Source organism: Alexandromys fortis, unplaced genomic scaffold (genome assembly GCF_014885135.2).
Source record: "Alexandromys fortis isolate MF-2015 unplaced genomic scaffold, M_Fortis_MF-2015_v1.1 scaffold_124, whole genome shotgun sequence".
In the NCBI taxonomy this organism is placed as follows: Eukaryota; Metazoa; Chordata; class Mammalia; order Rodentia; family Cricetidae; genus Alexandromys; species Alexandromys fortis.
The window spans coordinates 386,133-399,650 of record NW_026067995.1 but is presented as its reverse complement, the minus strand read 5'-3'; the positions used below and the strand labels follow the sequence as shown (position 1 = coordinate 399,650).

Below are 13,518 nucleotides of genomic sequence, written 5' to 3'. Positions count from 1 at the left end.
ATTTTTAGGGGGGTGGTGTTATTGGTGCTGGGGGTGGTGGTGGTAGAAGTGATGGTGGTAAAGGTGATAGTGGTGGTGATGGTGGTGGTGGTGGTGGTGGTGGTGGTGGTGGTGGTGGTGNGTGGTGTTGGTGGTAGTGATGGTATTGGTGGTGAGTGGTGCTGGTGCTGGTTCTGATGCTGGTGATGGTGGTGGTGATAGTGGTGGTGATGGTGGTGGTGGTGGTGGTGGTGGTGGTGGTGGTGGTGGTGATGGTGATGGTGATGGTGGTGATGGTGATGGTGAAGGTGGTGGTGGTGGTGGTGGTGGTGGTGGTGATGGTGGTGGTGGAGGTGATGGTGGTGGTGGTGGTGGTGGTGGCGGCAGTGGATGTGTTGGTGATAGTAGTGATGTTGAGGATAGAACTAGGACCTCATAGATGCCACACAAGTCCTCTATGTCTTTGAGGCATACACAGATAGGGAAATAACTTTGGAACATCATAGTTTAATAATTCCTTGGAAATGTGACAGGTACTGTTTGTTTAAAAGGAAGACTTTTTTCAGAGCCACATGCAAAGATTCTGTGTGGATGAAACTCAGAAAAAAGTGGCTTTCCAGGAGAGCAACTGGATAAATATCAATTTATGCATAACATGCTCATTTTATACCAGAGGCTTTGGACTGCAGTGGGAGTGGGGGAGGAGGTTCAGGGTCAACTTTGCAATAAGGGCTAAAATTCCGGTTACATTTGGGACACTATTTACTCTCAGCTATTCCTTCATCATCTCAAGATGCTTATTCTCTCCTGATACTGCTTGTCACGCTAATGAGATTTCTTTGATCTAGGCTCAACTTTGCTCTGTCAGCCACAAACAGGTGAGGGCGTGAAGAGATGAACTCTTACACGGTAACACTAGTGACTGACTTGTTACAAGTGGGTCTATCACATTATATAATCTGTTGCAACTTCAGTTTTTAAAAATTGTAAATAAGGATGATATTCATCTTATGAAGGCAACTGTAACACTTTCTATTTTGCCTAGCATGGTATTTGTAAAATGTTAACTGATTTTAACAATTTGTTTTACTTTTGAATGAGATGTGAAACATAATATATATTAAAGAACTCTGAATGGTAAAACACAGTAGTCAAATCTCCCACTGGAAAAATCTTCCAACAAAAGTAGGCGAGTAACACTCATAATAAAATATCTAGTATATACATTAAAAGATAAAATTAATTTTAATGTTTTAAACAAACAGATGATATAATTTCAGTATGTAATCAACATACATATTTTTAAATTTAAAAAGATTTAAAATCCCAGTACATATGTGTCAAGTTAGTCATTAAATGTTCAACAGTATAGTGAAATGTCATCCTACTGAAAGTTATATAATAATGGAAATAGTATCCTACATGTTTGTAAATTTAGAATCATTAGAATAATATAAAACATTTTCAAGATGATTTAAACTCAAACTCTAAAAATCCCAGTAGCCACATTTCAAATGGTTATAGCCACCTGTGGCCAGTGGCTTCTACTTATTTAGCTTCGGTCCCATTCTAGAATTTTGCTTGCACCTCTAAAGAATCATGGACTTCTGTGAGTTTTATTTTTGTTTGATCCACTACTTGACTAACACTTGTCTTTTTAACATTTCAAAAGACAATTCAAAGGGTAAGGGAAAACTGCAAGTTTCTTTTGGAGTATCCACTGAACAATTATTAATGTTTGCTTGTGAGTAAACTCTCTGGGCAAAACCAAACAACTTTACAGAAGTAGGTAAATGTGTTGTTGATTTGAACTTAGAAAAAGAAGTCGAGGATATAGTGCCTGAATCACTTTTGGCCTCTGCTTTCTATGGCTGTCTTTTAGCGCGACGACAGATTTAACTTCTGCCTATTAGGGTTAGCGATTTTCACCTTGCTGACAAGCAAACTTCAGAGTTTGCACTTCTCAGAGTACACAGACGTCTTTCACGAAACCAGGCGGTAGTCGCTGAACTTGCGTCGCCAGAGATTCAGCCAAAGCCCCTTTCTAATTTTAGCCAGACCAACTGCGGGTCAATTCAAGTTTCTGCAGACTGAAAAGCGCTCAGACACAAAACAGAAAAGCGGAAGCCTAGCTCTCTGCCAGGTACCATTCGAAATCCCAGACTACACCCACCGAAACTCCACAAGGGAATTGTTTTGAGGCAGCAGCAGCCAGCCCCAGCAAGTCCCGGCACCCTGCCTGGAGAAGCCGCCTTCTAAACCCTGCTAGGCTCGGCCCCGCCCAGCCCGGCTTCGGGGTGTGGCCAGGCGGGAGGGGCGTGGCCAGCCTCGGGGCGAGGCGGGGCGAGGCGGGGCGAGCGCGGAGACGGAAGTTCCCCGCCGGCCTGAGAGGGGACAGTGCACAGGCACCGGGAGCCACTTGTCAGCGCTGATCGGAGGCGGAGGCTGCGCCGCGCGGGTCGGGAGGTGAGCGGCGGCGGGCGGCGGAGGAGCGCGTCGTGATCCGCTCCGGGGGAGAGGAGGCGAAGGAGGTGGCGGGGTGTTGCGCGCCGGGGACCGCGGGGCGGGAGGAGGATCGGGCGCGCGTCCCCCCGGGGAGCCGCGGCTCCTCAGGTGCTCTGGGTGCGCGCGGTGGCGGAGGTGGCCGAGGTCCCCCGGGCAGGGAGGGCGGCGCGGGAGCGGGCGCGCGGCGGGCGGGATGGAGCCCCGCAGCCCGGGGCTGTCCGGGAATGGCGCTCGGGAGAGCCGGGCGCGCCAGGGGGCGCCCGCCGGGATCGCGGGCAGGCGGCGCGGGGCAGCACCTCGGCCCCCCGGGACGCTCGGGCGTGCGGAGAAGGTGCGCCCGTAAGGGGGAGAGCGGCGCTGTTTTGTTTGCTGGCTTCCAGGCGACGGAGAAGCGCTTCTTTCCCCTCCGTTCAATATTTGCCATTGTGTAACCTGCTGGGGGCAAAGTCGGTGCGCCCAGAAATAAAGCCCATCTGGCAAATTGGTCGTGATCGCCGGGGTTTTGAAACCGGTTTACTTTGTTGGGGGCTTTTGCCGGACGGCGCTTCTGCTGCGTTTGACAATGAGTGGAAAAAGGAAGGGCGGTCTGGACTGGGCAGAACTTGGAAAGAAAATTCGTGGCTGGGCTGGGCAGGGCAGGTCTAGGGTGTGATCGCCGGATCCTATCCCAGGTCCTCCTCCTTGACCCGAGGACGTCTGAACCCGCCTGCCACGGAAACTGCTGGCTGGGGAACCTTATTTGGCCAACAGGGCTAGGCGTGAACCTCAGCTGGGAAACGTCTCGTCCGCTTTCCTCCTGCGCCTGAGTTCTTCAACCCTCCCACCATTCTATCTCAGCAGGGGAGAAAGAATCTCTAGACAGTCTTCTTTAAATGAAGGGCTTGTCCCTTGGGGTGGGTCTCTCCGAACCTTGAAGTGTGGGGAAACCACCTCCAGCCTCCCTCACTAGCTCTAGGTGGAAGAATAATTTAGATAGTCCCCCCCCCAAAAAAAAACCCCAGAACTCCGCAGAAATTCCAAAATTTTTACTTGTTTGAAAGCAGAATAAGTTGTTATTTCCTGCCTGTTCTGTTGGTATTTTAGGGTTTAGGGTTTGGGCTCTAATAATCACATGGGGGAGACTTGGAAAAGACCAATAAAAATATTGTCATTGCTTAAGGATCAGAGTATTTAAAGACAAATGAATTCCAAGTGAAGCTTGCAGAAGGGGAAGTTAGAGAAAAAGACAACCGGTTTTATGGTGTGGCTGACCTGGCCAGTGCTAGAAATTTTAATAACAAATGGGAGAAATCGGGAAGGGAGTCCCTAAGAAAAGGGAAGGTACATGGATGCCAGTTGACACATACATAAAATACATTCTCTCCTAGGGAAGTGTGGAACCGGGAGGAAGTTCAGCATAACTTTCACGTTCTTCCCTTGACATAGTTAAAGATTAAAAAAGGACAGTGGCCTGTGAAGTATCGGTTGGCTTACAGATTTATTTGTACTGCATGTCATTATCAAGACTGCCTCTGCTGGTCTTTCTCTACTGGTCCTGCGGAGATCTTTTTCTAAGGGAAAAGCGATCTTGTGTGGCATGCTATTAATTCCCTCCCATTTGTTTTTCAACTGCAGTTTAACGGTTTGACTTCTGACGCCCTTTGGGTATGGCCATTGCTTACTGTCTTTTTTTAATCTTTACCTCAGCCAAGGGAAGAATGCGAAGGCTATGCCGAACCTCCTCCAGCTCTGTGCTTCCCTCGGAGAGTGTATGTGCTAAAGTAATGGCACTCTGTAGTAGTTCAGTACTACCTCTCCATCTGAAAAGCTTCACAGTGCACATTGTCCCTCAAGTCACTTTCCTTTAGAAACTAGATTTTTACCCTTTTGAGAAGAAGAAATTTGTTTGCCTTCTGCTCAGGGGCACATCTGCTGCTGGATTTGATATGATGGCTAGACCTCTGAGTGGATTTAAAACAGAGTATATGAAGGTGGTTGATATAACAGGACAAATTTTCTATGGAAGTCAGAAATATATTTTTGTTTGCTTGTTTGTTTTTGCACTGGGAATTGGTCCTAAGCTCTCGCAGATGCTTGACAAACTCTACCATTGAGCTATATCTCCATCCCTTAAAGCTTTGTTTTGACAAGTGTCTTTAAAGTTATGAAATTATACACCTACCATACTTTTTAAATGGAAGAACTGTATGTCTTTAATATTCTTTTTAAGGCGGAAACTACCTTCATTCTTCCCAATGCCTTCTAATTATTAATAGGACACCCTTAAGTAAATTTTGAAAGATCTACCCCTGGAGTCATTATGAGCCTCACTACAACAAGACAGGGGAAAAAAAGGACAGTATCATGGTAATTTTCAAAGGCTCCAATTTAGTTTCATTAAGGTCAACCTTGTATTTCAGTTATGGTTAGTATAGCCTCATTTACTGGCTCAGGAGACTTACTCTCTGCTGGATGATATGAGTATAAAAGAAAACAAAGATTTAGACTAAAATATCACTTGTTCTAGAATATAGCCTAGCATTGCCTGTATAAAAAGACAATAAGGCCTTAGGATCAATTCTCACCCCAGAAACAAACAAATAAACAAAGAACAACAACACAAAACCCCCAGTTTAAGACAAGCATCATTCTTCCTTAGAAAATCTGAACTGTTAACATCAGCTGCCTTTTCTTTCCTGCCTTAATATACTTTTCTACTTTTAAAACCCACTGAAACTTCTGTCCCAGCACACTAAATTCAGAAGCACAAGTAGATATCTAAACCCACTGAGAGTAAAGCAACACTTGAAATTCCCTCGACTGTGGGAACTACCGTATTCCTGTAGAAGAGGCTATGAGTTACCATCCTTAATTAGAGTAGTTTGGGCTCATCTCATCTTTAAATAGTTAATTATTTAGAAGACACAAACAGAGCCAACAGACCTGCAGTTCTGTGATGTGGTCACATGACTGCAGTGAGTGAGATCCAAAGTGTTCCTGCTGATGACAGCAAAGAAGGATGCGCAGGATGCTGCAGGACAGTCACACTGAGTTATAGTCGAAGTAAAATCACATTCCGTCTGGGTATATAATTCCACCAATAAGATATTGAAGTTCGTATATGAGAACCCACAAAGTTTGGTTTTTGCAATTTGTAAACCTGGACAGATGTCTAAGAGTACTTTCTGACTGGGAGTTGGCATGAGCATTAAATAAATGTTGATTAGCTCATGGATTCCTTTTCCTCAGCTGAGATTAATCAAGAGTTTGCTAGATATAATCTGTATTTTGGGTTCACCCCAACCCAAAATACTGAATAGTTTTGTTGGCTTGATAGACAATGCATTGATATATGTAATTCAGTTTCTAATAAACATTTTTACTAACCATCTAACTTTCTTTTGTAGTTTCTTGCATTTTTTCTGGAACTCCACATCGAACCTTGGAACCATGAGCAACTACAATGTGTCGTTGGTCGGCCCAGCCCCTTGGGGCTTCCGTCTCCAAGGTGGCAAGGATTTCAACATGCCCCTGACAATCTCTAGTGTAAGCACCCTTTTCAGATGTTACTCCATTCATCCACTGTTTGGTCCTGGGACCCTCAGGACTGTGCTACTCAAGTCTCTGTTGACTTGTACTACACTTTCTACACGTGTGGGATCTTTGTTTCCTCTTATCAAGTTTGGCTATCTAATAAAGATGACGAGGGAAGGTACTTAACAAGGACAATTTTATTTCTGTTCAACTTGTTTTCACTTCCTCCGATATTAATAAAACCAAAATAGAAAACCTCTAACCTAGGAGCTAATGCTAAGATTTTGAATTGCCCCTAGTTTGGGAAATTCTCTGGGCTTTAGTTTCTTCAAAAATACTGTGTGGCATTGTACTATCAAATTTCAGTGGCTCCTTTCAGTTCCCAACACTGTCATGACTGGATTTGGTATTGTTTCCTCACCCCATATTCTGGTGGAGGCAATAGTCATGAGTAAGATGGAAAAAAGCCGCTTAGATCTGTGAGAGAATGAAGGGTGTGGATCTCCCACTAGACTGTCAGCCTATGACTAGTTGGGATTTGACTTTTTACCCCATTGGGATTTAGCTGAATGCAGTGTGTGTGTGTGTGTGTGTGTGTGTGTGTGTGTGTGTGAGAGAGAGAGAGAGAGAGAGAGAGAGAGAGAGAGAGAGAGACAGACAGACAGAGAGAGAGAGAGAGAGACAGAGAGAGAGACAGAGAGAGAGACAGAGAGAGAGGAGAGAGAGACGGGGAGAGGGAGAGGGAGAAAGAAAAGGAAGGAGTCATGGGAGAAAATAGTTGAGACTCACTGTAGCTCTGGATGGCCTGGAACTTGCTGTGTAGAGCAGGCTTGCTTTGAACTCATAGTGATACACTGAACTCTCTAACTCCTGAGTGCTGAGAGTAGAGGTGTCTGACCTTAGAATGTCTTGATGATTCTGAAAAAGGAATAATTAAGACTTCTATTTATTGAGACTGTGTCAAGCACAGTTTCACTCACCAAAAGGGAATTATTATTTATTTGCATAACTTCCTTTGTGTGTGTGTGTGTGTATTTGTATGTATGTGAGTATGTTGGTGTGCACACTCATGGACAGGCTAGACAGGAAGTTGGTTGTCTGCCTCCATCCCTGTTTGCCTTACTGCTGTGAGACAGGGAATCCCTGAACCGTAAGTTCACCATTAGACTGGTTGGTCAGTGAGCTTTCTTGGGATTGCCTGTCTGCCCACTGACACAGCCTTTTACATACGGGTGTCGAGGCCTGCACAGCAAGCATTTTTACCCAGTGAGCCATCTTCCCAGCCTTCTACTTGTCACATAGTCTTCTGAATATGAACTTTATTTGTTAAAATATTAGCATATTATATATAGTTCCCATACCTTGCTTTCCTCTCAGAGTTTCTTTAGAGTCACCTTCTCCCCATCTCCTTTTCACCCTACCCCTCCTTGCCTGCCTGCCTGCCTTCCTTCCTTCCTTCCTTCCTTCCTTCCTTCCTTCCTTCCTTCCTTCCTTCCGTCACCCCTTCCTTCTTCCCTCTCTCCTTTCCTTCCCTTCTTTGTTTTTCCTTCTTCTTCTCCTTTTATTTAAGTAAAGTTTATGCCTCCTGCTTATTACAGATATTACAAATCTCCTTTTAAATAATGGAGTTCTATTATTTCTTGGCAGCAAATTTGCAAATAGCCTATTTTTAACTGTTGCAAATATTTTTCTAGGTTTTAGGTTAATTGTAGTTTTCAGTAAAGTGTATTTAAATAATATTCTAAGACTTTGTGTTTCATTTTAAATGTGCAGTTTCCCTATGAAAGTGTTGTCTTAGGATTTAGTTTAGTCATGTGAGGTAGTACTTCTGTACTGAAGATCTGTGATGAGGGTGAAATACTACGGTTTTGTCGTAACTTTTTTAATATTAACTTTTCGTTTCCTATTTTAATTTACTAAAGAAATTGTTGTTTAAAAGCTTCTTCCAGTACTTATTGTTTACTTGTGTGTGCGTGCATGCGCATGCATGCGAGTACTTGTGCTCATCCGTGCGCACGAGCATGCTGTGGTACAGGGTACAAGTCCGAGGACAACTTGCAGGAGTCTCTTCTCTCCTTCCACCTGGGACTTCCTGGGACTGAGCTCAGGGACCTGCTAAGCCGTCTCACCACCCTTAGTTTAAAGTATTTCAAGCTTTGCTGAGAAAAGGGCCAGAAATCTTACCTAAATGAAGCAAACACAATCATTGCTTTGTTGTTTGGTAATAAGGATGTAAAACATACAGATCTCTTGTGTGGTGCCAACATCACAGAGTTTTATGTGCTTCAGTTCCCCGGCAGACAGTGAGGTGCTAGCTCCATGTTGCGATGCCGATACAAGGGAACACTGCATACATACATGCATACATGCCTTTCCCAGGCCCAGAAATGCTTTCCCTGTATAGACAGAGTGCTAATTAAAGGATTTTGAACACCCTGATTAAAAGCGACCACGATAACAAAGCTGCTGAGTTATTTCTGTTCTCTTACAAAAGTGTCTGCCATCTCCTGTGACCTTTTTGGGCCTGTGCAGTGGGGCATGCAATTCATTCTGGACTGGACAGGATTGGGAGGGGAGGGGAGGAGAGAAGGGAATGTTGGCTCAACTTGGCTGCAAGGCTCTTGGCCTTTTAGTGTAGTTATTTTTAACCCCTTGTATGGTTTATTTTAAACATGCCCAATAATAATGTCTAATGAAAAATTTGTGCCTAATAACATTTATATTGTGTTAAGATTATTAATGCTACAAATGCCTTACTTATTTTAATTACCCCTCTGATTACATTTATTCTGCTTTTTTTATGTAGAATTGCAGGATTTTTTTGTGATCACCGTGTTCTTTAATTAATAGTATTAAGAAGTAGCTCAAACCTGATAGTGTGCCTTAAGATATGTAATTTAGTGATTTTTTTATGTAATGATGCATATGAAAATTTTAGCCAAGTTTGATACATTAAAATCTCTCAGTTGATGTCTTTTGTAATAATGTGTAATAAAAATGAAAGTTATTTAGGAGTGTGAAACAAATCCCTCAGTTCCTCAGTTTTAGGGAATATGACACTTAATATTATATTGTTAATTAATATTTTTACTTAAGGTATGTTATAATTGAAAATGGAAAAAAAAGAAACCCAGACGTTTGTACATCTTTATTTTTAGAATTCAGAAGCACACAGTTTTTCTTGGGATAGGATGTGTTGAACTAAAGGGCCATTTCCATTTCTTAGAACACTGAAACTTCGGGGTATTAAGTTAACTTTGAGGTAAGTAAGCCGCTGGCAAGGACTCGGACATTCTGTTTCCCCGAAATTTTGTTATATTAGTGTTTAGCGTATTAATATGCTGACCTGAACTGGTTCATGAAGAATGCAAACTAAACTTCACATTTCTTGGTTCATCGTCTGTATTGTGCAGTATTTTGTTGGTAGGTTTCTAAGGTAGGCTGGGCAGTGCCTGCTGACTTTTCTAAAGGATGCTCAGACTGTGAGAACAGCACGTTCATGCCGCTGTCTTCAGTTTTCTCTTTAACTGGAGTGTTGCTGCTGGAGTTTGCAGGCCACTTTTCATGACCCTGTGTTTATGGGAATAGCCCTGAAGACATGGAATGTGGGGATGGATGGGTTTCTCTGGAGCACTGTGGGTTCGTTGGTCTTTGCCAGTATATTTTATAAGAAGAAATAGGAGACTAGCTGCACAATTCAAGGCTATATTTTGGCAAGCTGTTTTTTTTTTTTTTTCTTCTTCTTGGTGGCGTTATAAGGACTTTTTAGGTCTAAGTGTTTTTTCGATTTAGGATCTCAAAGTTGCAGTACCTGCTGTGTCGTTATCCGCTGTGTGACCTCAGAGAGTCTTCATTACTAGAATTTGGATTTCTCCGGTGGTCGCCCAGTTCTCCATTAGACATGTTTTAGAAGTTGCTTTAGGAGTTTAGAATGAGGTTAGATTTTTAAAAAAAAAAAATATTCCATTGATTCTCAAAGGTTAGAGGAGAAGAAATTGTTTTAAGTTCAGACAGTTGCATTTCGAGTTAAAACGTTTAAGAAATAGACCATTTTCTCAAGTACGGAACTCAGTTTGGGGAGATATCACAGAATACAGAAAGACAGTTGTGAAACACTTGGCTGGGAATTCATATACTTGGAAGGTATGGACATTCCTCCTAGAAGCCACTGAAGAAGATACGAAGTTCTGAGGAGTACAGAATTAATATGGTAAAGAACTAAGCACCACCCTGCAGTACCGGATAGTCTGTTACACCTATCTCATGAAATGACAAACATGTTGGCCAGTGTTTTTCAGGTTTAGTGGATGTAAATCTTTTCTATTTGGAGGGATTTGCTTTAAAAAGGCATTAATTGAAATGGTCCTCAAGGGATGGAATTTGAATACCTCCACTTTTTCTGCCATTTTTCAGTACACTGTCAAGGCTTGACTCCCAGCTAAACTGTGGATGCAGGGAACGCTTCTCCAAACAGGCCAGCTGCAGTTGCTCTCCTGGATAACAGGCTGAAACACCCTGCAGGCCACTTAAGCCAGATTCAAATGAATAAACATGACATGTGCGACACACGACACATGAGACAAATGTGACACACATGGAAAGCACAACATGCGTGGCCGAGCCGACACATGTGCCAGATGCAGCATGCGTGGCGGATACGACATGTGTGTTGAGGCAGGCACGCATTCCAGATGCAGCACACGTGCCGAGTCCGACATGTGTGTCATTTCAGCCACGCACACCACATTCAGCGCGCCTGTCAAACGCGACATGCATGTCGTATCCGTCACACTCGCCACATTTGACACACGTGATGGCCCCGGCACACATGTCGGTTTGGCCACACGTGCCATTTCTGTCACGTGTGTCATGTCATCTGACACGTGTGTTGAATCGGCAATGCGTGTTGTGCTTTTCATGCGTGTCATGTTTGCCGCATGTGTAGTTTTGTCGCGTGTGTCATGTTTGTCGGTCTTGAACGGTTTAGACCGGTTCAGACCGGCTCAAACCGGTTCAGACCGGTTTAAAGAAAGGAAGAGAACTATCTTACTTTGAATAAATGGGTTCATTGTTAGTTTAAAGCTGTTGACTCTCGGTGTCCAGTTACAATGTTAATTTAGTTTATATAAGTACATAATGTATATTTCATATGTATATTCACTTTCTGCTTTTAAAATATTGCTTTTTTTTTTTTGAGAGGGGGTAGGTGGGGGGAGGGACTCAGAATCCTGACTTGTCTGATGTGGTTTTCTCTTTGTGGTGTCACAAATGTGCAACCACCTTTAGATAATTCTGAAAATGCTTTTCTATTGAAAAGCAATAAAATCAATGTATTTTATTACAAATGAGTAATTTTAAAGAATTTTAAGCTTATTTGCTTTTTACCAAACACTGATTTTTTTTAGTGTTTTTAGGGAAGTTATTTTTAAGAAGAGAATTTTATGGGTAAGAAGGACTCATCTCCTGGAAGAAATACTGTAGGGCTTTAAACTTAAGTAGAGAAGAGAAGAAAAGGATTTCATTACTTAAGAGTTAGTATTGCTCATGTAAATGAAGAGGGCTGACTGAAGCCTGTGGCTTTTTTGGTTAGTTCTGAGACCTTTTTTGGTGGTTATGGGCCGGGTGCATGTGACCATGCGGTCAGCCCGCTGCCTTTGTTTCTAACATCCTACGTGTAGTCCTTCTTGCCTGCGTTCCCATTTCCTCAAGTTGAGTCATAGCCTTTCTCCCAGTTCTGACTGAATGGTGGAGAAATCATGATAAGATTCATTAACCTAGATGCTAATACTGTTTTTGACAAAAAAAAAAAAAAAAAAAAAAAAAAAAGCCTGTTTCTTTGGCTTCTTCAAGGGGATTATTTATTGTGCTTCAGTTTTGGCAAATGAGACTCTAGGCCCTTATTTCAGTTCCTGAGGTGGAACAGAGATTGAGTATGGGGTGGAAGAACTTGACAAAGTGATACACTGTCATGCGAAATAGCAGTATTTGTGTGCGGGAGTAAATGATGCAGGGGAAATGGAAGGGAAACGTTAATTGAGTAACTAAAGGGCAGTCACTTCATTGATCCTCAGCTGCTTCAGATGCAGAGCACCGCCCAGCCACACTGAGAAGGCGGTTTGATTTCTACACGAAGAGAGAAAATCAGAGTGTTTCTTTAGGTAATAAATGAAATGGACAAAGCAGTACACACTGTTTAAGTGGACTTTCTTTTTTATTCCCCTTAAAGATGCATTTATGTTTACTTTATGCGTATGAGTGTTTTGTGAGCATGTATGTAAGTGGACTGCAGGTGTCACAGAAGCCAGAAGAAAGTACTGGGTTCCCCACTGGCACTGGAGTTAGGGTCTGTCGTAAGTCATCACGTGGGTTCTAGGAGTCAAACCTAGGTCCTCTGCTAGAGCAGCAAGTGTTCTTAACTGCTGAGCCGTCTGTCCAGTCTGTTTTAGTATTCACGTTGCCCTTTCTTCTTCACCTTTCGTGTTGAGTAAGTGGAGTAATCTACACTTTCAACAGATACTCTAGTTTCTTTTATTGCCCGTAGGTATGTTGCTATCCATTTATCTATCTGTCAGCTACTGGGACAGAGTTCACCCTGTTTGTTAGCATTTAGGCTTTTAGTACTCACTGAGGGCTAAATAGTGGCAGCACGTGGCCTAGGGAGGCTTAAATAAATGCAGGGCCATAAAGTGAATATTGAGCATTAACAGGAAAGAATGTAAAAAAAAAAGTGAAAAGAGGAAAAAAGTTGAGAGCCTACAAACTTAGTCGAATTTGATATTTAAGAAATCTTGCTTAATCTTTTACCCCTTCCTGCTATGAATGTTTTCTTCAGAAAAACATTCATATAGATTAGAATTTAAAGATGTGAATGTTCTTGCCCTGTTACTCATTTCTTTCTGAAACTTTCAGTTTTAGTAATTTCTTGTATATATTTCTGGAGATAATCTGTACATCACATAACCAAGCACATATCCTTTTCATAACACAAGAACTAATATTACCATAAAGAAAATTTTGGCAGTCTCTTTTTTTCTTTTAAAATCAGTTAGCATATCTTTCTTTAAAAAAAAAAACCCTGTGTTTGGATATGTCATAATTTGTGTTAGCAGTTTATATCATTGGACTCTTAGGTTTGTCCTAAGTCTTTTGTATTTACTGACACAGGTATAATTTTTGCATGCAAGTGTGCACACAGACACATCATTATATTTGTTAGAAGAATTCCTAGAAATGGAACAGCAAGTTAAATGCTTGAATACGTTTGTAATTTTGGTTGGTATTGCAAAATGTCTCTGTAGAGACTCATACCTGTGATATGAGCCTGGCTGTTTCCCCATCCTTGTGAGTCTCAGCAGACTTTGATCTTTGTCAATCAGATGGGCCAAGTTCCAGCTGTTTTCCTTTTTCAGTTTAATTACAAGTGATACACTACGATTTCTCCATCTTAAAGTGGTTCATTATTTTCTACTTGCAATCAGATGAAAGAAAATTGTTCTGTCTTTGGAAATGAAATTGCTAATT

General features: G+C 42.3%; 2 protein-coding genes across 3 annotated transcripts in view; one reads left to right on the top strand and one right to left on the bottom strand.

Moving 5' to 3' along the window:
- Nucleotides 1–2,244: 2,244 nt before the first annotated feature.
- Nucleotides 2,245–4,306, bottom strand: LOC126512417 (basic proline-rich protein-like). Its single transcript, XM_050160200.1, has 2 exons — nt 4,166–4,306; nt 2,245–2,919 (listed from the first exon to the last, which is right to left on the bottom strand). The coding sequence occupies exons 1-2, from the start codon at nt 4,304–4,306 to the stop codon at nt 2,245–2,247; spliced, it is 816 nt and encodes a 271-aa protein (XP_050016157.1).
- The window catches only part of Pdlim5 (PDZ and LIM domain 5), a 147,783-nt gene continuing 136,546 nt past the window's right edge, over nt 2,282–13,518 (top strand). For both annotated transcript variants that reach the window (XM_050160152.1, XM_050160151.1), the window contains exons 1-2: nt 2,282–2,445; nt 5,871–6,009. In XM_050160152.1, the coding sequence (XP_050016109.1) occupies nt 5,914–6,009 (96 nt within the window). In that variant the 5' untranslated portion in view covers nt 2,282–2,445; nt 5,871–5,913. The remainder of the gene's footprint in view (nt 2,446–5,870; nt 6,010–13,518) is intronic.

What these genes read in the sequence shown, in the direction of transcription:
- LOC126512417 (XM_050160200.1), bottom strand. Translation starts at nt 4,306, where the DNA reads ATGTGCACTGTGAAGCTTTTCAGATGGAGAGGTAGTACTGAACTACTA. An exon ending in GCATTCTTCCCTTGGCTGAG is followed by an intron (nt 2,920 to 4,165) that starts GTAAAGATTAAA and finishes CTTTGCCCCCAG; the next exon opens with CAGGTTACACAATGGCAAAT.